The following is a 23,766-nucleotide window of genomic DNA, read 5'->3' as shown; positions in this document are numbered from 1 at the left end:
TTCTTGAATCTCGAATTCAAAGTCCTACAGCTTGAATTATGAATTTTTTAATCTTGAATCTTCAATCTCATTGACGAATCGTCCTTAAATCATGAATTTTTTGAATCTCGAACCTTCTTGAATCTTCTCGATTCTTGAATCGTGTGTGATATTCAATCTTGAATCTTATAGAATCTTGAATCTTATAGAATCTTGAATCCTTTTGGTTCTTGAATTTGGAATCGTCTTTATTCTTGAATCTTGAATTTTGTTGAATCTCGAATTTTTTTAAATCTAAAATCTTCTTGAGTCTCCTTCAATCATCTTGAATCTTGATTCGTCTTGAATCCTGAATCGTCTTAAATCATGACTTTTCTTGATTCTCGAACCTTCTTGAATCTTCTCGATTCTTAAATTTCTTGCATTTTGAATCTTATCGAATCTTATTGAATTTTTTTAATATTGATTTTTGTTGAATCTTGAATTTTCTTGAATCTCGAGTTTTCTTAAATCTCGAATCTTCCTGATTCATGAATCTTGAATCGTCTGTGAACTTGTTGAATCTTGAATCTGATTGAATCTTGAATTTTGTTGAATCTCGAATTTTTTAAAATCTAAAATCTTCTTGAGTCTCTCTGAATCGTCGTGAATCATAAATTTTATTGAATCTTGGATCTTACTGATTTTGGAATCTTCTAGAATTTTGAGTTTTCTTCAATCACGACCTTCAGTCCTTCACCTCTATCGATTTCACTGTCTAAAATTCGGTTATGGTACAAGAATGCCGTTTGGTCTCATCAATGCTCCCCTGTATTCCTAGCGTTACTGATCAGTTTCCTTTTCTGTTTCTGAGTAGCTGACTGATAAACGCTAAAAGTAACATTCAGGGTGGGCTAAATATGTTACTGAAATGTCGATTCCTTTGTTACTGTGGCTCAACAGCCAACTGACAACGATAGACGACGTTAAGCTCCGGCGGGACGAGAACTTTTATTTCCCCGCGGTTAATAATTTTAATCTCGTCGTTTATCAAAATGGCAAAAGCCTCATTATACTTACTACAAAAGCAATTTTAATGTAGTAAGTAGGATTAAAAAACAATTAAAAAGCGGCTCCGCGATATGAAAATAATTAAAAAAAAAAAACAATTTCCCGAGAAACGGAGAAACTTAACTGTCGGCTTCATGAATAGGGGATAAAAATGTCAGAAGGGAATCCCGGTAGATATAATGCGGTCGGAAGACATTTTTCGCTGCCGCGCGCCGCACAGGTGTGCTCGCCGCATCAATTCCACCCCCCCCCCTTCTGCCTGTCCCGTTATTTAATGTGTCGCCTTACATATTTCAGATTTATTGCTGCCGCGCGCATCTCGTTTGTCCCCGCAAAGACAACGCGCACCTGGGCAATTAATCGAGTTAGAAGGGGGGGGGGAGGGGGGCGGTCGAAAAAACCGGATCGGGCATCGGCGGCGTATTCGAATTCCCCAAAACTTTGTCCATCTTCGCCGTAATGACATTGCTAAATCGTTTTAATCTCGTTTTGTAATGATTTCGCAGTGCCGCGGCAGCTGAGCCCTCCCCCGTCTCCCCCCGCGCGTATATACAGTCAGAGAGAAGAGCTCTAACAAACTTTACCGAACTTAAACGGTGTTGTTTAGCAATTACGGCGCCGATTTAGGGGTCGGTTTAATTATTTTTATTGCCCTTAACTTCTTCTTACTTGACTTTATTTACTGCGCGATATCGGGGAAGATTCAATTTGTCCCCCCGCCGAAATCTGCATTACTAACCCCGATTTTTCTCCTTTTTTTCCAGCCGGATGCACGTTTCCCGAGGAGTGGGCGGGAAGATGGTTCCAGTCGGGAGTGCCGACAACTTTGCTAATAAATAGGACGCATATCGAGACCAAAGGGGAATGCTACGAGGAACAAGGAGATGATAACACCAAGTTCTTAGTTTACGACAAGTAAGTTACGACATAAGTAAGTTCTGTAAATGTGGAGATTTTTTTAAATTACGGGGTGAATTTGTGACACCCTTTAGTGTTAAAGAAGCTACGCAACATCTCTGCACGGAGATAATTATTAATTAATTAATTAATTAATTAGATGCTTTGATCAAAACATTATTTCGACATTTTGACATTTTTACGTTTTCACGTCTCGAGATTGTGACATTTGTACACTTTGACAGTCCTTTTGACGTTTTGAGATTCTGGCCTTTTTTAGTAGTATTGTAATTTTGACGTTTCCAAATTTAAAAGTTTTAGCATCTTCAAATTTTGACATTATTGCATGGCATTAGGACGTTATAACGCTATGACATTGTGATATATCAGAAACGTCAAACTTAACGTGCAGGTTATCTACCAAAAACGTTAAGGACATTATGCAAATATATGACACTATGTCTCCATGACACTATGACGCTATGGCATGATTGTATTATGGCAGTACGACACTATAGCACTATGTCATTTTTGAAAGTTGACGTTTTGATATTTTGACGAATCACCATTTTCAAATTTTGATACGAAATGTTGACATTATGGCATTTTAATCTTTCACAAATTGCCGATTTAAAATGACTTTGCCATATTCCGACACTTTGGTGTATTGACGTGTTGACCTTTGCACGTTTTTTTTCAGTTTTGCCATGACATATCGCCATTTTGTGTCATATTGACGTTTTGACTTTTTGACGTTCGACATTGCGAGTTTTGACATTTTAATACTATGACCCTTTTTAACATTTTGACGTTTTTTTAATATTTCGAGATCTTTAAATTTTGACACATTGACATTTTGACCTATTGACTTTTTTTTACTGTTTGATGATTGAACGTTATCACTCTTTCACGTGCTCGATGCTTCCCTATTGACCGTGTTGTCTTCTCATTACATGAAAAATTCAAGACATACATTTTAAGATTTGACCTTTTTATATTTGTTTTGATTTTTGGACGTTTAGACGTTCTGGCATTTTATTATTTGACGCTTTTGACTTTTGACGTTTTGTTTTTTGCAGATTGTTGTTGTTTTGATGTTTTAAGGTTGTTACGATTGGCGTTTTGACGTTTTACAGTTTTGAAATAAAATTTTAATGTTTGGAATTTTCAAACTCGAATAATATTGACGATTTTTCGTCGTTTTGAGTTTTTGACCCGGATGTCTTGATATTTCGACATTTTGTGACAAATTGATCTTTTAACATTTGACGTATTGGCTTTCTGACGAAGTTTTAAAGTTTTTACGTTTTGGCGCTTTGGCGTTTTGAAACTTTGACGATTTGACGTTTTGGAATGTTGACGTTTTGACAAATATCAAATTGAAGATTGGAATTTTAATATTTCAAAATCGTCAAATTTTGCCACATTGCCACTATGACACCGTGATACAATGACGCTACGACCGACACTGCTACAGTACGAAAATGTGACACTATGAGAATACTACACTGTTACCTAATGACGTAATGGTCGTATGGCACCAGGACACCATGAAGTCATGACACTATGACACTACTATGACGGACAATACGACAGACACTATGAGAGACACTATGACAGACATTTTGACAGACATACTATGACAGACACAATGACATGCCATAACAGAGTACACTATGACATACTATGAGAGACATTATGACAGACACTATGACAGACACTATGACAGACACTATAACAGACGCTATGACAGACACTATGACAGACACTATGACAGACACTATGACAGACACTATAACAGATACTATGGCAGACACTATGGCAGGCACTATGGCAGACACTATGTCAGACACTATGACAGACCCTATGACACTCTTGCACTATGACCCTATGGCACTGATACTACACTATGACACTGAGACATTATGACGCCTTGGCACTATGGCACGATGACACCATGACGCCACGGCACCATTACACTATATGGCATTGTTACTATGACGCTATTACACTATGGCAATATGAGACTATGTTACCATGACACTATGACGCGGACGCCATGACATGATCACTACTTTGACATGTAGCGCTACTACTTACTCCGTAAAGAGCGCAAAAGTAGCGACGTAATTATAAGACGTATCGGTAACTGTTCCACAACATTTGTGTCTTATGCACGCGCCCAAAGACACCATGACAATGACACTATGACACGATGGCACCATGTCGGTATGCTTCTATGCCGCTATGCAACTATGCCTCTTATGACACCATGATACTATGACCCAATGATACTATTGCACTATGCACTACGTCAGTTTGCCACTATGACGCATGACCATATGTCTATGAAACATGACCCTATGACATAAAGGCCATATAACACCATGACACTATGATTCGATGACCCTATGACACTATGATTCGATGACAATATGACCTTGTGGCAATTAATATTTTGTAAACAACTATTTTTGAAACATGTCTTCGTGAAATCTTGATATTTCCCTCAAATCTTCCTGAAATTCTATTGAAATCTCCTTATAATCTTAAAATCTTGAAATCATAATAACCTTTTTGAAATCTTCTTGAAGTCCCTTTGAAATTTTCCAAAAATCTTCTCAAAGTTTTTTTTAAATCGTTTCGAAATCTTTCTGTTATCCTTTTAAAATTTGAAATTTTCTTGAAAGTCCATTGTTATTTTTTGAAATCTCAAAATCTTCTGGCATTGTTTCGAAAACTTTTGGAATTTTTCGGAAAATCTTCTTGAAATGTTGAAATTTTCTTGAATTCTTCGTGTAACCTGCTTGTAACTTTGTAATATTCTTGAAAGCTTTTCGAAATCATTTAGAAATTCTCTTAAAATTAACTTGAAAGCCTTTAGAAGTCGTTCTGAATTTTTTTGGATTCTTGAAATTTTTTAAATCTTTGAAATCCCGGAATTTCGAAAATTTCTCGAATTCTTTTCGAAATATCGAAAGTTTTTTGAAAATTTCTTCAGTTTTTGTTAAGTTTTCTTCCCTCTTGAAATCGTTTATCAAAATTTCGAAAAATTCTCGGAAACATTCTCAAATTTTCTAGAAGTCTTCTTGGATACTTCTTGAAATTTCTTAGAAATCTTTAAATCTGCTACCAAGATTTCTGCATTTCTCCTGAATTCTTCTTGAATTGTTATATTTTCAGATCTGTTTAAAATCTTTCGTGAAATCTTTTTGAAAATTCCTTCAAATCTTTCTGAAATTTTTCTAAAATCGTTTAGAAATTCTCTAGAAATCTTTTTGAAATCTTCTCGAAATGTCTCGAAATCTTCCATTTTTTTTCTTGAAATCTTATAACTTTTTATAACCTGGAAATCCTCAAACATCCCTAAATCCTCATTAAAATCGTCTAGAATTTTTTTTAACCCCAAATTTTTTTGAAATCTTGTTATCCTTTGAAAATTATCGTAATAAATAAAAGTAAAAAAGTAAATTTTCTTGAAAGCCCATTGTTATTTTTGAAATCTTTTTGAGTTTTGTTTTAAATTTTCTGGACTTTCTAATCTTCTTCTAATCTTAAAATAATCTTAAAAAATCTCCTTGAAATCTCAAAATCCTCTAGAAACTCTTTTGAAATCTTCAAATGTTTTGTTTTTGAAATCTCGAAATTTTTTCAAAATTTTCTTGAAATTACATTTTTTTCGAAATTTCTTTGAAATCTTCGAAATTCCCGGAATCTCTTTTCTCTTAAAAGAAATCTATATAAAATCTGCTTGTAACTTTGGAATCTTCTTGAAATTGTCTTGAAAAAAATTTCTTGACATGCTTTCAAAAGCTTCTAGAAATCTTTTTGAAATCTTCTCGAAATTTTGAAATGTCGAAAGTTTTTTTGAAAATTTCTTCAATTTCTGTTAAATTCTCTTTTCTCTTGAAATCGTTTGAATTATCAAAATTTCGAAATCTTGAATAGTTTTCTAAAACACTCTCAAATTTTCTAGAAGTCTTCTTGAATACTTCTTGAAATTTCTTAGAAATATTTAAATCTCCTTCCAAGATTTCTGCAATTCTCCTGAATTCCTCTTGAATTTTTATATCTTCAGTTCTTTTTGAGATCTTCGGGAAATATTTTTGAAAATCCCTTCAAATTTTTCTGAAATTTTTCTAAAATCATCTTGAAATTTTTTAAAGATCATGAAATTTTCTCTAAATGTCGAAATTTTTTTTCTTGAAATAATTTTTTGGAACCTGGAAATCTTAAAACATCCCTAAATCCTTATTAAAATCGTCCAGAATTTTTTTAAACTCGACATTTGAAATTTTGAGATATTCTCGAAATTTCCTTGAAATTTCCTTGATATTGTAAAATCCTTTTAAAATTATCGTAATAACTTAAAATTTTCTTGAAAGCCCATTGCTATTTAGAAATCATTTTGAGTTTTCTTAAAAATTTTCTGGACATTTTCTTGAAACCTTTTTGTATTTTTTTTGTATTCTTATTTCTAATCTTTCAATCTTAAAATCATACTAAAATCTTGAAATCTCAAAATCTAGAAATTCTTTTCAAATCTTGAAATGTCTTGTTTTTGAAATCTCGAAATTTTTTCAATCGACATTTTTTCGATTTTTTTTTTAAATTTTCTTGACATCTTTTCAAAATTCCCGGAATCTCTTTGCTCTTGAAAGAAATATAACTTGTAACCTTGGAATCTTCTTGAAATTATCTTGAAAAAATTCCTTGACATGTTTTTCAAAGCGTTTTGAAATCGTCTTGAAATCTCGAAATCTTGAAATGTCGAAGGTTTTTTGAAAATTTCTTCAATTTTTGTTAAATTCTCTTTCCTCTTGAAATCTGAATTGTCAAAATTTCAAAATCTTGAAATTTTTTGAAAACATTCTCAAATATTCTAGAAGTATTCTTGAATACTCCTTGAAATTTCTTAGAAATCTTTAAATCTCCTTCCGAGATTTCGGAAAAAACTCTTGGTTGATACCTTTTATATCTTCAGTTCTTTTTGAGGTGAAATCTTTATGAAAATTCCTTCAAATCTTTCGGAAATTTTTCTGAAATTGTCTTGAAATTCTATCGTAATACCTTAAAATTTTCTTGAAAGCATATTGTTATTTTTGAAATCTTTTTGAGTTTTCTTTTAAATTTTCTGGACATTTTCTTGAAACCTTTTTGTATTTTTTTTGTATTATTTCTAATCTCTTTCCAATCTTCTTAAAATCATCTTAGAACCCTCTTGAAATCTCAAAATCCTTTAGACATTCTTTTGATTTGATGAACTGTTTTGTTTTTGAAATCTCGAAATTATTCCAAAATTTTCTGGAAATCTCGAAATAGAATTTTTTCGGAAATTTTATGAACTCTTCTTGAAATGTTGAAAACCTCTTCATATTTTCTTGAATTATTCATGTAATCTGCTTGTTACCTTGCAAAACCCCTTGAAATCATTTAGAAATTTTCTTCCCCTTGATCTTTAGAAGTCGTTTTTTTGAACTCGAAATTTTTGTAATTTTTAAAATCTCGAAATTTCACGAATTGTTTTCGACATGTTTTCGGAATCTTGGCATTTTTCGAATTTTTTTTTAAATTTTCTTAAAATGTTCGAAACCTTGAAATGTCGGAGGTTTTTTGAAAATTTCTTGAATTTTTTTCGAAATTATCTTTTTATCCTCTTGAAATCTTTTGAATTCTTATAATTTTATCAAAATCTCGAAATCTTGAAATTTCTTAGAAATCTATCTCCTTCAAAGATTTCTGCAATTCTCCTGAATTCCCCTTGAATTTTTTTATCTTCAGTTCTTTTTGGGATCTTCGTGAAATCTTTTTGAAAATTCCTTCAAATTTTTCTGAAATTTTTCTAAAATCGTTCTCTAGAAATTTTTTTGAAATTTTCTTGAAATGTCTCGAAATCTTTTCGGTTTTTTTCTTGAAATCTTCTGATAATTTTCCCGAAATTTCCTTGATATTCTAAAATCTCGAAATTTTCTTGAAACCCTGTTATCCGTTTAAATTATCGTAATACCTTAAAATTTTCTTGAAAGCCCATTGCTATTTTTGAAATCTTTTTCCGTTTTCTTTTAATTTTTTAGACATTTTCTTGCAACTTTTTTGTATTCTTATTTTTAATCTTCTTCCAATCTTCTTAAAATCTCCTTGAAATCTCAAAATCCTCTAGAAGTTCTTTTGAAATGTTTTGTGTTTGAAATCTCAAAATTTTTCCAAAATTTTTTCGAAATCTTGAGATTTTTTCGAATTTTTTTAAATTTCCTTGAAATCTTTTTGAAATTCCCGGAATTTCTTATTTCTTGTTCTTTTGAATTTTTTTAATCGATATATAATCGTTTGTAACCTTAGAATCTTGAAATGTTCAACGTTTTTTGAAAATTTCTTGACATGTGTGGAGAAGTGAGTGGTGCTGTATTAGCGTTGTTTTGGCAACGGAAAAAATAAACAATTTTGAGTTTTCTAATAATTGTATTGAAATTGTACAATCTTCTCCCTAATATATAAGAAAGAATCAAATTTTCTACACATGTCCAAATTCTATTGAAATATTTTGAATTCTTTTTGTAATTTTTTAACATTCTCTCAAATTTCCTAAAAATGTTCTTGAACGCTTTTTGAAATTTTTTAGAAATCCATCCAATATTTCTGCAATTTTTCTGAATTCCAGTTGAATTTTTATGAAATCTTCAGGTCTCTTTGAAGTCTTTTTGAAATCTCCTTCAAATCTTCCTGGTTTTTTGCTAAAATCCTCTTGACATCCTCTAGAAATCTGTTTGCAATATTATTGAAATCTTTTGAATTTTTTGGAACCTTTTTTGAAATTTTTCTTTTCAAAAAAGCCAAAATCTCGATATTTTTTTTAAATCCCATTGAAATCTACTTGAAATTTTCTTGAAATATTTTGCAAATCTTGAATTTCTTTCGAAATCTTTGAACGTGTTTCAATTCTTCTTGAAATCCTTTGAACATCTTTGAATTTTTTTTGAAAGTTACTTGAAATTTCTATGCCCTCATAAGTCTTTTTCTTGAGCTTTCCTGAGTTTTTAAGACCGTTTAAATCTTGAATCCTGAACCTTTTACTTTGAACCCTAAAATCTGAATTGAATCAATGGTTCCTGAATCTTTAAGAATCGGGTTTTCTAAGTTCTTATTGAGTATTTTTTAGTCGCATTCACGCGCATTTAATTTCAGATCGGACAACTGTTACCGGTGCATGGCGATCCACAGCAAGCACTCGACCGTCTTACAATACAAAGAAAGTAAGTAGTGCACCCTTCTAGGACCCATCGATTCTTATCAAACGGTTTTGTAGCGTACTGTGAGAGATCGGTCCAAGAACTGTGTAGTGGAATCTCTGGAGACGCCGCTTTGTACAGTATGTTTCGCAAACACCCGGAGGTGAAGCCGGTAGCGTGCCCGTTCAAGAGCGCCCCCTTCATGTTCAGCTACAATCGGGGCACCGGAGACTGCACGAATCCGCCTAGCAAAGCGGAAAGTTGCACGGACGACTCGCGGCTCGTCCTTAAATACCAAGCCTGCCCTGACCTGCCATCGACCGAAAGCAACGGTAACCGACGCTCGCCCCCCCCCCCTCATTAAATTCATGTTAAAATTTCAGTCGAGGAGCTGGTGTGCCTGGCCACCTGGAAGGAGGGCTCGACGCGCTACCTGCTCGGCCGGCTATCCCAAGGCAATCGTCGGACGCTCACCTCCGACGAGGACCAGTACCGCTGCTTCATTTACCAGCGCAAGGACGAGGGCGGCAAGACCGTGTACTACATAGCGCAATCGGGCGACGCCACTTGTAACGGAATCCAGAACGCGCTCGAAGGGAGCAGGACCATGAAATTTATTACAGGTAATTCGAATCTCTTAATTAAAATCGGATTCCGCCGAAATCAGAGAGAGGAATTTCGCAACCCTTAATTCTACGCGCAGATTATAAATGTGTTGACGAGACACGATAGGAATGCGCGTCGAATCCCTTTAGTATAAACGGAACAATTATACCTGTGGCTTTGAAATTAATTAAGGTGAAAAAACACTTTCATTAATCAGCGGTTCGTGGTGTAAGGGGTAGGGGTTAACTTGGTAAGGGTGATATAAATAAAGCTCTCAAAATGACCTGAGATACTCAGGAAGTGTAATTTTCTTTTGAAATCCTCTTCATCTATAACTAAATGATTTCTGGAAAATTTTAACACATTTTTTTTTAAATTTTCATTGATGGTGATCCTTAGTCCCACTACGTTTTTTTTAAGATATCGTCGGACTTTGTTTTTATAACCTTAAATAATGCTTCTTCTAAGCACGAATTATGTCGAACTCACCTTCGGCTCGCTCGGTCTTAAAGGAACGCGGCTTGACGATTGCTTTGAAATTTCACGCGATTGCCAAAATTGCGCAATCCGTCGGAAGACGAAAATGTCATTGAAAATCGGTTATCTGCGCACAATAGGCAGGCGACCGACTGAATGACGTTATGCAGTCTATTATTAGTCTACTTTCCGGCCCAGAGACAGAGTGTGATCTTCAAAACAACATTTTTTAAAGACACTCTTTTTCCAAAACCCGCAAACGAATAAACGTAAAAGTAAATGTGAAATTTTAAGTTTTTTCAAATGAATATGGAAATTCAAGATTTAAGAGAATTCGATATTCAAGAAAATTCAAGATTCATGGAAATTTAAGATTTAAGCAAATTCCAGATTCAATTAAATTTAAGATTCAATAAGATTTAAGCCGATTCAAGGTTCTAGATTGAATAAAATTCAAGATTCAAGACAATTCGATATTCAAGGAAAATTGAAGATTCAAGAAAATTAAAGATGCTAGAAAATGAAAGATTCAACAAAATTCAAGATTTAAGACAATTAAAGGTTTAGGAAAATTGAACATTCAAGAAAATTCAAGATTCAATAAGATTCAATATTCATGATTCAATAAAATTCGACGTTCAAGATTCAATAAAATTCCAAATTCAATAATATTCAAGATTCAAGACGATTCAAGATGATTCAAGTCGATTCAAGACGATTTAAGTCGACTCAGAATGATTCCGGATGATTCAAGAAGATTTAAGACGATTCAAGACGATTCCAGATTCAAGATTCAAAATTAAAAATTCAAGGAAATTCAAGATTCAAGGAAAGATTTAAGCAAATTCCAGATTCAAGTAAATTTAAGATCAATAAAATTCAAGACGATTCAAGATTCTAGATGATTTGAAATTAAGTAAAATCTAAGATTGTAGAAAATTCAAGATTCAAAATTCAGGGAAATTCAAGAAAATTTAAGCAAATTCTAGTTTCAAGTAAATTTAAGATCAAGACAATTAAAGATTCAAGAAAATACAAGAGTCAAATAAGATTCCAGAGGTAAGAATTCAAAATTGAAGAAAATTCGAGATTCATGATTCAAAAAAATTCCACACTCACGAAAATTAAAGATTCATGAAATATGAACATTCAAGACGATTCAAGATTGAAGAATATTCGAAATTCAGAGAAATTCAAGACTCAAGGAAATTTAAGCTTTAAGCAAATTCCAGATTCAAGTAAATTTAATATCAATCAGATTCAAGACGATTCAAGATTCTAGAAGATTTGAAATTAAAGAAAATCCAAGATTGTATGATTCCAGAGTCAAGATTCAATAAAATTGGAGACTCACGATTCAAGAAGATTCGACTCTCAAGAAAATTAAAGATTCAAGAAAATACAAGATTCAATAAGATTCCAGAGTTAAGATTCAAGAGTTCAAAATTCAAGAAAATTCGAAATTCATGATTCAAAAAAATTCCACACACGAAAATTAAAGATTCATGAAAATTGAACATTCAAGACGATTCAAGATTCAAGAATATTCGAAATTCAGAGAAATTCAAGACTCAAGGAAATTTAAGCTTTAAGCAAATTCCAGATTCAAGTAAATTTAATATCAATCAGATTCAAGACGATTCAAGATTCTAGAAGATTTGAAATTAAAGAAAATCCAAGATTGTATGATTCCAGAGTCAAGATTCAATAAAATTGGAGACTCACGATTCAAGAAGATTCGACTCTCAAGAAAATTAAAGATTCAAGAAAATACAAGATTCAATAAGATTCCAGAGTTAAGATTCAAGAGTTCAAAATTCAAGAAAATTCGAAATTCATGATTCAAAAAAATTCCACACACGAAAATTAAAGATTCATGAAAATTGAACATTCAAGACGATTCAAGATTCAAGAATATTCGAAATTCAGAGAAATTCAAGACTCAAGGAAATTTAAGCTTTAAGCAAATTCCAGATTCAAGTAAATTTAAGTTCAATAAGATTCAAGACGATTTGAAATTAAGGAAAATTCAAGATTCGATGATTCCAGAGTCAAGATTCAATAAAATTCGAGACTCACGATTCAAGAAGATTCGACTCTCAAGAAAATTAAAGATTCAAGAAAATTCAAGATTCGATAAGATTCCAGAGTTAAGATTCAAGAAGTCAAATTCAAGAAAATTCGAGATTCATGATTCAAGAAAATTCGACACTGAATAAAATTAAAGATTCAAGAAAATTGAAGATTTAAGACCATTCAAGACGCTTCAAGACGATTCCAGACGATTCAAGATGATTTCACACGATTTAAGTCGATTCAGAACGATTTATGACGATTCAAGAAGATTCAAGACGATTTAAGACAATTAAATTTTAAGATTTAAGGAAATTTTAGATTTAATAAGATTCGAGAAAATTCGAGATTCAAGTAAAATTAAACATGCTAGAAAATTAAAACTTCAAGAAAATTACATATTCAAGAAAATTCAAGATTCAATATGGTTCAAGATTCGAGAAAATTTTACATTCAAGATTCAAGAAAATTCAAAATTCAATAATATTCAAGACGATTCAAGAGGGTTCAAGATGATTCAATATGATTTAAGTTGATTCAAGACGATTCCAAATTCAACATTCATTATTCAAAATTCAAGATTGAGGATTCAAGATTCAAGATACAAGAAGATTCCACACTCAAGAAGATGAAAGATTCAAGACGATTTAAGGCGATTCAAAACGATTCAAGGCGATTCAAAACGATTCAAGACGATTTAACACGATTTAAGTCGACTCAGAACAATTCAAGAAGATTCAAGACGATTTAAGACGATTCCAGATTCAAGATTCAATACTCAAGATTCGAAATTAAAGAAAATCCAAGATTCCAGGAAATTCAAGGTTCAATAACATTCAAGATCCAATAATTCCAGAGCCAATATTGAAGAAGTCAAGATTCAAGAAGATTCGACACAACAAAACTAAAGATTCAAGAAAATTGAAGATTCAAGATAATTCAAGACGATTCAAGACTAAAGATTGAAGATTCGTGATTCGAGAATTAAAATTCAAGAAAAGTCGACCTTCAAGATTCAAGAAAATTGAGGATTTAAGGTTCAAGATACAAGAATATTCGATATTCAAGAAAGTTCAAGGTTCAAGGAAATTTTAAGATTTAATAGGATTCAAGACGATTCAGGTTCTAAAAGATGCGAATTTAAAGAAAATCCAAGATTTTAGTTCAATAAGATTCCAGAGTTAAGATTCAAGAAGTCAAGATACAAGAAAATTCGAGGTTTGCAATTCAAGAAGATGCAACACTCAAGAAGATTAAAGAAAATTCAAGATTCAAGGAAAGATTTAAGCAAATTAAAGATTCAAGTAAATTTAAGGTTGAAAAAGATTCAAGGCGATTCAAGGTTCTAGAAGATTCGAAATTAAAGAAAATCCAAGATTCTAGGAAATTCCAGATTCAATAAAATTCAAGATCCAAGATTCCACTATTAAATAAGTCAAAATTCAAGAAAATTTGAAATTCACGATTTAAGAAGATTCGATACAAGAAAATTAAAGATTCAGGAAAATTGAAGATTCAAGATTGAAGATTGATGATTCCAGACATAAAATTCAAGAAAATTCGACCTTCAAGATTCAAGAATATTCAAGATTCAATAATATTCAAGATTCAAGACGATTCAGGACGATTCGGGGCGATCCAGGACAATTTACAACGATTCAGGACGGTTCAAGACGATTCAAGGCGATTCAAGACGATTCCGGACGATTCCAGATTCAAGATTCAAGATAAGCACAAGAATATTTGATATTCAAGAAAATTCAAGATTCAAGGAAATTTAAGATTCAGTAAGATTTAAGAGGATTTAAGATTCTAGAAGGTTCGAAATTAAAGGAAATCCAAGATTATAGAAAATTCAAGAATCAATAAGATTCCAAACTCAAGATTCATGACGACAAGATTCAAGAAAACTTGACACTCAACCGAGTTAATGCACGATAATGTCACAATGAAAAATTTCTGTTACAGCAAATCAGACAGGTACAAAAATAGTTAGACTGGGGCTTTAAAGGATGTATCTAATTACTGTCTCCACGTCAAAATTCGCTTGATAAAAATCCTTAAAGAAAAACGGCCCATACTGAACACAAATACAAAAATTTACAATTTACCTTATTTATACGGTGTCTAAATCTACCTCTTGAATCTTTCAACAAATGAGATCACCCTCTGGTTCGAATTTCGCAATATTCTTTTAAACACGCACGGATATTCCTTTCTCTTATGCAGCAATTTCGTTTAGAAAACAGCAAAACGCACTGTGTCGCCGAATCTTTCCCTAAGACTAAAGTAAATTTCTTTCGCTCTTGCAGTGGACAACCACCACAATCGATGTAAATTTCCGACGTGGATCACCGACCATCACACGTGGCTCAGTCTCGATCACAAGAAGATGTACAAGTTCTCTCAGCGCAACGCGACGCTGAAGATCGTCGACGAGGAGGTCAAACCGAATCGGTTTCACCAGCAGCAGAACTACATACAGCCCTTCGGCTTCCAGCAGAACGGCTTCGAGTCGCAAGATCAGCGACGGCAGAACACCGAGATGCGCGTCGTCTGCCACAACATTCTGCAATCGGTCGAGCAGAAGAAGGTGCAGATTGTCGCGCATATCACCGCTGGATGGTAAGCCCACTTTGCATTCCCCTGGAGTAGGTACCTACTAATCGGTTTAATTTACAGTGACAGCGGATACGTGTGCATGATGTTTTACAAGCGGGATAGTAACGTAATCGAACTGCAACAGTCAGGTGAGTATCGTCCGCCATTTTATTATAAAAATAAAAATCATTCAATAATTGGCAGATCGTTATGAAGATAACCCCGACTCCGCTTGCCAGTATTTCAACCCGATGGCAACGCCCTACACGACTTTAATAAGTAAGCGCACTTGCTCTCATCAAACCCGCCACCTTAACTTGCACATTTCAGCCACGATCTTGCACCCGAAGAAGTGCCCTCTACCTGGACGGTTCACTGTGGTCGATACCCCCACGTTGAACGTCAGCAGAAGGAGAAGGCAGCAGCCGGGTAAGGTCATTAGCGGGCGTCGGTGAGAGGTGGACTAACCTCTGTTCTGTTGTAGTGGACGGTGAGTCCGGCTCTGGTGTCAATTGTCAGCAGCAGGACTTTGAAAGTTTGGCGATTGGCTGTACGGCGGTCAAGGAGTTGATCGAGTTTAAGTCGAGTTGTCCCGAGCCATCGTTAAACAGTAAGTTTTCGTTATTCGCCGCTTGGTGCGGAAATTTGAGAATTTGAGCATTGGGAATTTAAGAATTTGGGAAAAATTCTGTACTCCTGGTACAGGCCACGTCCTATAGCATGGCGAGAAACGGCGCAGACCGAATATGACGAATATTCTTGAATCTTCACTTCTTGGATATCGAATCTGGAATTGTCTTGAATCTTGGATTTTCTTGAATCTTGAATCTCAAATTTTCATGTATCTTGAATTTTCTTGAATCTTTAATTTTCTAGAATCTTTAATTTTTTTAGTCTTGAATTTTCTTGAATCTCAAATTTTCATGAATCTTTAATTTTCTTGAATCTTGAATTTTCTTGAATCTTGAATCTCAAATTTTCATGAATCTTGAATTTTTTTGAATCTTTAATTTTCTTGAATCTTGAATTTTCTTGAATCTTTAATTTTCTTGAGTATCGCTTCTTGAATCTTGAATTTTTTTAATCTTGACGATTTCTGATAAGGGATTGTTTGAATCGCTGGGAAGAATCCTTTTAAGGCATGTATGCCATTTTAATCCTAGCCGACCTAATTCGGCAAAATTCGGGGAAATGCGGCAACCCCCTCCGCTATAACATTCGAGAATAGCCGTATCAGGTGAGTACATAATGTGAGGCGGTATTTTTGCTCCTAATACTGATGGTGTATCAAAGGAGGGGGTATGTTTCCTCCTAATACTTGGGAGTATTTGTCGGAAAATGTTCTTTCCATCAGGGACACATGATAAACTAGGAGGTCTTTTTCTAACATTCGGACAAATCTTTCGCCTCTGCATTTTCGCTTTAACTTTTGATCAGGGTACCTAGTATAAGAGGGTGGAATGTGAACAAAATGTTGCCTCTTACTATCAGGAGTATATTATTGAACCAGGGAATTTTTTTCTATCCACAAAAAATACCGCATTTCTATCAGGAGAATATAAGTGACTAGGATGTACCTACTTACATATTTCAGCGCCTGATACTTAAAGTAATGTTTCTAATATTTGGAGAAATGTTTCAACGCCTTATGGTCACTGACCACTGTAACTTTCGAAAAACCTTTAAGAAGCAAAAAAATGTTGTAAATCTCCGGCTACCAGGAGTATATTATAAGCGAACATCTTTTTGTGGATTTTTACATTTTTGAATTTTTGGAATTTTGATTTTACCAATTTTTTCAATTTTAAAGATTTGCGACTTTGATGTCTTTAGGTCCTGAAATTCTGGGGTCTAGGTGTTCAAAATTCGGGATTTTAATATTTTTTGTGAATTTTTACATTTTTGTAATTTTGATATTCTGTAATTTTCGGATTTTTGATTTTTCGAAATTTTTGAATTTTAAAGATTTGCGACTTTGATGTCTTTAGGTCCTGAAATTCTGAGGTCTAGGTTTTGAAATTTCGTGATTTTAAGAATATCTTTTTGCGGATTTTTACATTTTGAATTTTTGCGGTTTTGATATTCTGTAATTTTCGAAAATTAGATTTTTCCAAATTTGTGAATTTTAAAGACTGGCTACTTTGATGTTTTTGGGTCCTGAAATTCTGGGGTCTAGGTTTTGAAATTTCGGGATTTTAAGATCATTTAGGGGATTTTTATATTTTGAATTTTCGAAATTTTGATATTTTGTCATTTTTGAAATTTTGATTATTCAAAATTGTTGAAATTTAAAGATATGCAACTTTGATGTATTTAGGTCCTGAACTTCTAAGGTCTATGTTTTGAAATTTCGGGATTTAAAGAACTTTTAGTGGTTTATTACATTTTGAATTTTTGGAATTTTGATATTCTGTAATTTTCGAAATTTTGATTTTACGAAATTTTTGAATTTTAAAAATTTGCGGCTTTGATGTCTTTAGGGCCTGAAATTCTGAGGTCTAGGTTTGGAAATTTCGGGATTTTAAGATCTTTTAGTGGATTTTTACATTTTGAATTATTGGAATTTTGATATTCTGTAATTTTCGAAATTTTAATTTGTCCAAATTTTTAAATTTTAAAGATTTGCGACTTTCATGTCTTTAGGTCCTAAAATTCTGGGGTCTAGGTTTTGAAATTTCGGGATTTTAAGATCTTTTTGTGGATTTTTACATTTTGCATTTTGATATTCTGTAATTTTCGAAATTTTGATTTTTCCAAATATTTGAATTTTAAAGATTTACGACTTTGATGTCATTAGGTCCTGAAATTCTGGGGTCTAGGTTTTCAAGTTTCGGGATTTTAAGATTTTTTGTGGAATTTTTACATTTTGCATTTTTGGAATTTTGATATTCTCTAATTCTCGAAATTTTGATTTTTCCAAATTTTTTAATTTTAAAGACTTGCGACGGATGACTAGGTCCTGAAATTCTGGGGTCTGGGTTTTGAAATTTCGGAGTTTTAAGGTCTTTTTGTGGAATTTTACCTTTTGAATTGTTGGAATTTTGATATTCTGTAATGTTCGAAATTTTAATTTTTCCAAATTTTTGAATTTTAAAGATTTGTGACTTTGATGTCTTGAAATTCTGGGGTGTAGGTTTTGAAATTTTGGGATTTTAAGAACATCTTTTTGTGGGTTTTACATTTCGAATTTTTGGAATTTTGATATTCTGTAATTTTCGAAATGTTGATTTTTCCAAATTGTTGAATTTTAAAGATTTGCGAGTTTGATGTCTTTAGGTCCTGAAATTCTGAGGTCTAGGTTTTGAAATTTCGGGATTTTGAGATCTTTTTGTGGATTTTTACATTTTGGAATTTTGATTTTCTGTAATTTTCGAAATTGTGATTTTTTGAAATTTTTGAATTTTAAAGATTTGCGATTGTGATGTCTTTAGGTCCTGAAATTCTGAGGTCTAGGTTTTGAAATTTCGGAATTTTAAGATCTTTTACTGGATTTTTACATTTTGAATTTTTGGAATTTTGATATTCTGTAATTTTCGAAATTTTGATTTTTCTAAATTGTTGAATTTTAATGTTTTGCGACTGATGTGTTTAGGTCCTGAAATTCTGGGGTCTGGGTTTTGAAATTTCGGGATTTTATGATCTTTTTGAATTTTTGGAATTTTGATATTCTGTAATGTTCGAAATTTTAATTTTTCCAAATTTTGGAATTTTAAAGATTTTTGACTTTGATGTCTTTAGGTCCTGAAATTCTGGGGTCTAGGTTTTGAAATTTCGGGATTTTAAGATCTTTTTGTGGATTTTTACATTTTGGAATTTTGATATTCTGTAATTTTCGAAATTTTGATTTTTCTAAATTGTTGAATTTTAAAGATTTGCGACTGATGTCTTTAAGTCCTGAAATTCTGAGGTCTAGGTTTTGAAATTTCGGGATTTTAAGATCTTTTACTGGATTTTTACATTTTGAATTTTTGGAATTTTGATATTCTATAATTTTCGAAATTTTGATTTTTCTAAATTTTTGAATTTTAAAGATTTGCGACTTTAATGTTTTTAGGTCCTGAAATTCTGGCGTCTAGGTTTTCAAATTTCGGGATTTCAAGATTTTTTTGTGGATTTTTACATTTTGAATTTTTTAAATTTTGATATTTTGTGATTTTCGAAATTCTGATTTTTCGAAATTTTTGAACTTTAAAGATTTGCGACTTTAATGTCTTTAGGTCCTGAAATTCTGGGGTCTAGGTTTTGAAATTTCGGGATTATGAGAAGATTTTGTTGTGGATTTTTACATTTTGAATTTTTGGAATTTTTGTTATTCTGTAATTTTCGAAATTTTGATTTTTCGGAGTTTTTGGATTTTAAAAATTTGAGACTTTTGAGACTGAAATTTATGTTTGTTGAGGTTTATAAGATATGAACCTCGCGACCTTGAGATCTTGAGACCTTGAAGTTTTGAGAGTTTTAGACACTGAGACATTGAGGTTTTCAATTATTGGGAGGTTGAGGTACACATCTCTCGACCTTGAGATTTATAGAGACTAAGATTCTGTGTCATTGGGAGGTGGAGATCCTGAAATTCTAGAATACTGAGATTTTTGATTTTGAGATATTGAAAGATTTACATTTTGTGGTCTTGTGATTTTGTTCTTTGAGATTTTGAATTTTTGAGATTGATAATTTTGAAATCTCGAGGACAGATAGACCTATCAACCTTGCAGATCTTGAGACCTTGACGTTTTCAGATGGAAATGAAATCTCGAAAAGAGTTCGAGGTACATAGACCTCGCGACTTTGAGATCTTAAGAGTTTTAGATGAGATTTTGAGTTAGAGATGTTGAAATTTTGATTCTTTGAAATCTAGAGATCTTAATATCTTGAAATCTTGAGGGTTTTAGCTCAAGGAGAGGTGGAGACACATAGACTTCGTGACGTTCACACTGAAGTACTGAGATTTTGAGTTATTGGGAGGGTGGGATTTTGCTATTTTGAGATCATGAAATCTTTAGATCCTGAAGTCTTGAGATCCTGAGGAACGACGTCTTGTCTTTGAGATCTTGTGGGTGGTCTTTGACATGGAAACGCAACTACTTAATCGGTTTTCTTATTTCAGCGTACACGTGCCTCGGAAGTTGGCAGGAAAACAACACGCACTACGTGATCACCTCCCCTTTATCGAAGAAGCCATCGGATACAGTCCGCTACTGCTTCGTCTACAACACGAACGGGCCGCCACAAACGACAACCTCCCTCATGAACGGGGCGCTCAGCAGGAGCAGACCGTCAATACTGCGAATATCGAGCATGACAGAAACCTGTCACAGAAGCTTATCGCCCGAAACAGCGGACTCGTGGTCATTTACGTTTATTAGTAAAGGTACAGATCCAGCGGAAGTGAATAGGTATTAACGAAAGGCGTATTTCAGGTCTATGCGCCGAAGTGGGAGCTGCCAGTTCAAGTTATGCGATCACGCCATCTGTAGTCTTCGCGATCCTCGCGGTCTTACATCTGGCTGTTTTAAGATGATAAATTACGCGACGGGTGATTTTTGAAGGACATTAGACAAATGAAATGATATTTAAAAAGAATACATATTAAAGGTTGAAGGGATTTTTTTTCTGATGCCAAAAAAGCTCGCTTCGACTCCTTTTATAATAGTCAATTTACTTTTGTTATTTGCACTTTACTTTTTGGAGTATATATTTGGCCGTTGTTGGATTTGATAATATTATAAGTGTGATTTGAATAACGGGTGCAAGATTGAGATCAATGTACAGATTTTTAGAGTTTTCGTTTCTTGCCTTAAGTGTACTAATGTAATTCAAGGAAAAATAGCGAATGTATATAAGTTAAACACACACGGTTTCGTTTGTACACGCCTCTAATCATATATGACATATTAAGCAGAGCTTAGAAATACAACGAACAAAACCAAAATTTACGATTAGATTAATTCGAGGGGTGTGGTGCTTTGCTGTGCGGTCGCGGTCGACGGCTTCGGACCAAACCGTGGAGATGTGCAATGCGCGAGCCTCGACCGTTAGTGCAATTTCCGTTGTCTCAAAATCGTCACGAAGGTTTGAATTTCTATTTTGCGTAGTTTTTGAACACTTATATTGAATCTGTGATGTATGATTAAGCTTACGAAAAAAAGAAGAAAAAAATGGCGCGAGGGCTGGTCTTTTTCATTTTTACGTGCACCTTATTAGATTTTTGAACATTGTTATAAAAGAACGCCTAATTGTATTTAAGCGGCACGGGTAAATTGGCGGGTTTCGCGATGTGACAGGGTGATTCGTTTGCAATTGTAAGCTAAAATTTTGTGCCTCTTTACTTAGATACAGGGTTTTGTATTTTAAATAGAACTTCAACATAACCTCAAACCATCGCCTTGTGGATAAGTAAAGCTTGCCATGTAGATACAAAGCCGTTTTGGTTAAATTGACCAGTTTTCAAGTACAGTTGTCAATCGAGCACCTTGTGGTGACTACTTACGTCACAATTTTTGGGTGCCACTACGTAGCGCGCACGCAGGTATATATATATATATATTTGGAATTTTCGACTTTTAACCCTCAAACTTTGCCTAATTCACTCGTGCTACCAAGCCGCATTCGGGGCTATCCCCGGAATTTTATACCGAATGAAATTACACAGTATTCTAGGTAGGTAATAACGATGATCAATCTTGAAAAAAAAAACGTGAAAATGTACGCGTATTGGTACATTTTCAAACTAAGGTAGCTATTCAATTAAGAAAAAACTATCTCATAGACGACAAAGTATACAAGAGGACCTATTTTAAAGAAAATGTAAAATTGTAAATAAAACGAGCATAGCTAGCACATAAAAAAATTTAAGTAGGTTTAAGAATGTTATCGATTGATTTCGAAGAAAATGAAGATCGAAGAGCTGTTTGGTAGTGTATTTTTGCATTTTTTATGTGATTACTTAACTGTTTTCGTGTACACATTGCCAAAAAAAAATGAAAAAAAGATTTTACATGTTATATACCTACTGTTTGAATATGCTACGATTTTATGTGTATAAATAATTCAACTTATAGTAAAAAGCCCTTTGTAATATAAGAAATGAGATCGATCTAATTGTTTACGTTTCGTACCGATGAAACGGAGACACTTTGTTCGCTTTTCCTTTTTTTCTCTTCATGTACATTAGGGGTATCCATAAGTATGGCAGTTATTTTTGTAAATTATTGTAAATACGTTTAAGGTTACTTTCGATATTAATCTTAAATTTTGAGACTGTTCTATTATTAATTTTTAAAGATACCTAAGACTACTACTATTGTAAAAGTTAGGTTGTAGATATTTTTTAAAGAGTTTTTATGGTTTTGTTATATTTTTCTATACGCTTCGCCATGTTAATGGATCCAAATTTTTGAAAAAAAAAGTAATCATTTTGGCTTTCTTATCAATGTATGTGTGTTCATTTCCATAACATTTTAATAACAGTGTGTCCATTAATGCTTATAAGGGTTTATTATATTTTAATTAAAAAATGAGTAATGCAAATTTTTCCAAGATTGTTGTTTCATTTACACAACCATACCTTACTCTAGTCTATTAATAAGGAGAGCCCGACATTGAGAAGTGGTCACAACTTACGTCAAATTTTTTGGGTGCCACTACGTAGCGCGCACGCAAGTATATATATATTTGAGGTTTTCGACTTTATTTAACCCTCTAACTTTGCCTAATTTATTCGTGCTACCAAGACTTCCACGACTGTCGTGGCGAGTCAGCTCGTTCGCCCTTTCGTTTGAATTATGCCACAGGCGTGAATCCTGTTACGACAAGAGACAAGCACCGCAGGCTGGAAGTTGATAATTCAGCTATTTAGATTTGCCCATAAAAGAATCAAATACATGACTTATGCAAGCAATAAAAACTGTCAAAAACCAAGAGGGCGTCGTAATGTCTTTCTATTGAGCCAATGAGTAACTGTACGCAAGAAATGAAGCTCTTAGGCTGGATGCACACGGGCGATTTCCAACGCCAAGTTCGATGCGATCTCGCAGCATTAAAAACAAATTTTGGGAACAATGAGTGAGGTAAGCAGTTCCCCGAATTCTGAGAAAGGGTGAAGGGTAAATGATGTGACGCATCTTTGACGCAATAAAGTCCTTTTATTAGGAGTAAGCTGGAAAATTACATGACCTTGTAGGCAAATTCAACTAACGGCAAGATATGTGGTAATTAACGAATCGGAACTCATTTATCGCACATATATTCTAAACCGAAGAGTTTTTGATTAGCGTAATCTTGCCCGCAAGATAGATAACTCGCCCCTAGTTTCGGGGTTTCGAACCTACAGTTGAATGTCGAAGACAATCACGGAATTAGGTATCGTAACTCATTTGATTAGAGTTTTTTTTACCCCCGTGACTGCTTAATTCATGGAGAAAAGACCACCAAGTACCAATTAAATAAATAACAATAAATAAATAAATTTAGAATAGCTGCCAGAAAGACTTTCTCTGGTTACCAGGAGAACTTAATAAACGAGGCATTTTTCCAAAATTAAGAGGTATGTGTCAACAAATCTTCAGGAACTATTTGTACCAGGGAAATATAGTGAGCGACGAAATATTTCTACTCCCAATATTTGAAGTATACGCAAAAAAATCCTGATTACCAGGGGCGCATGATAAACGAGTGGATATTTGTGCAGTATTAACGTGGAATGTATACATTTCGAGAATTTTTTATCAGAAGATAATGAGCGAGGAGGTATCTCAGTTCCTAATATTTAGGATTTCCGCCAGAAAAATTTATCTGGGTATCAGAAGAGCTTAGTAAACGAGAATGTGTGTCTCCAACTGTAATAGGAAGAACCCAA

At 33.5% G+C, this 23,766-nt stretch overlaps 1 protein-coding gene across 1 annotated transcript; it reads left to right on the top strand.

The window, feature by feature from the left end:
• Nucleotides 1-1,180: 1,180 nt before the first annotated feature.
• On the top strand, nucleotides 1,181-20,510 carry LOC116161549. The gene is made up of 12 exons (XM_031474935.1): nucleotides 1,181-1,199; nucleotides 1,731-1,944; nucleotides 9,109-9,176; nucleotides 9,230-9,484; nucleotides 9,536-9,775; nucleotides 14,621-14,933; nucleotides 14,991-15,058; nucleotides 15,114-15,188; nucleotides 15,240-15,338; nucleotides 15,394-15,519; nucleotides 20,017-20,280; nucleotides 20,330-20,510. The coding sequence occupies exons 1-12, from the start codon at nucleotides 1,181-1,183 to the stop codon at nucleotides 20,428-20,430; spliced, it is 1,842 nt and encodes a 613-aa protein (XP_031330795.1). The 3' UTR covers nucleotides 20,431-20,510.
• The last annotated feature ends 3,256 nt before the right edge of the window (nucleotides 20,511-23,766 follow it).

This window comes from Photinus pyralis, unplaced genomic scaffold (assembly GCF_008802855.1).
Source record: "Photinus pyralis isolate 1611_PpyrPB1 unplaced genomic scaffold, Ppyr1.3 Ppyr1.4_LG10, whole genome shotgun sequence".
In the NCBI taxonomy this organism is placed as follows: Eukaryota; Metazoa; Arthropoda; class Insecta; order Coleoptera; family Lampyridae; genus Photinus; species Photinus pyralis.
Note: the sequence above shows the minus strand (reverse complement) of the source record. Positions and strands in the feature narration are given on the sequence as shown.

Coding starts and splice junctions, on each gene's coding strand:
- LOC116161549 (XM_031474935.1), top strand. Junction 15,339..15,393: donor AAGGAGAAGGCAGCAGCCGG/GTAAGGTCATTA, acceptor GTTCTGTTGTAG/TGGACGGTGAGTCCGGCTCT. Junction 15,520..20,016: donor TCCCGAGCCATCGTTAAACA/GTAAGTTTTCGT, acceptor TTCTTATTTCAG/CGTACACGTGCCTCGGAAGT.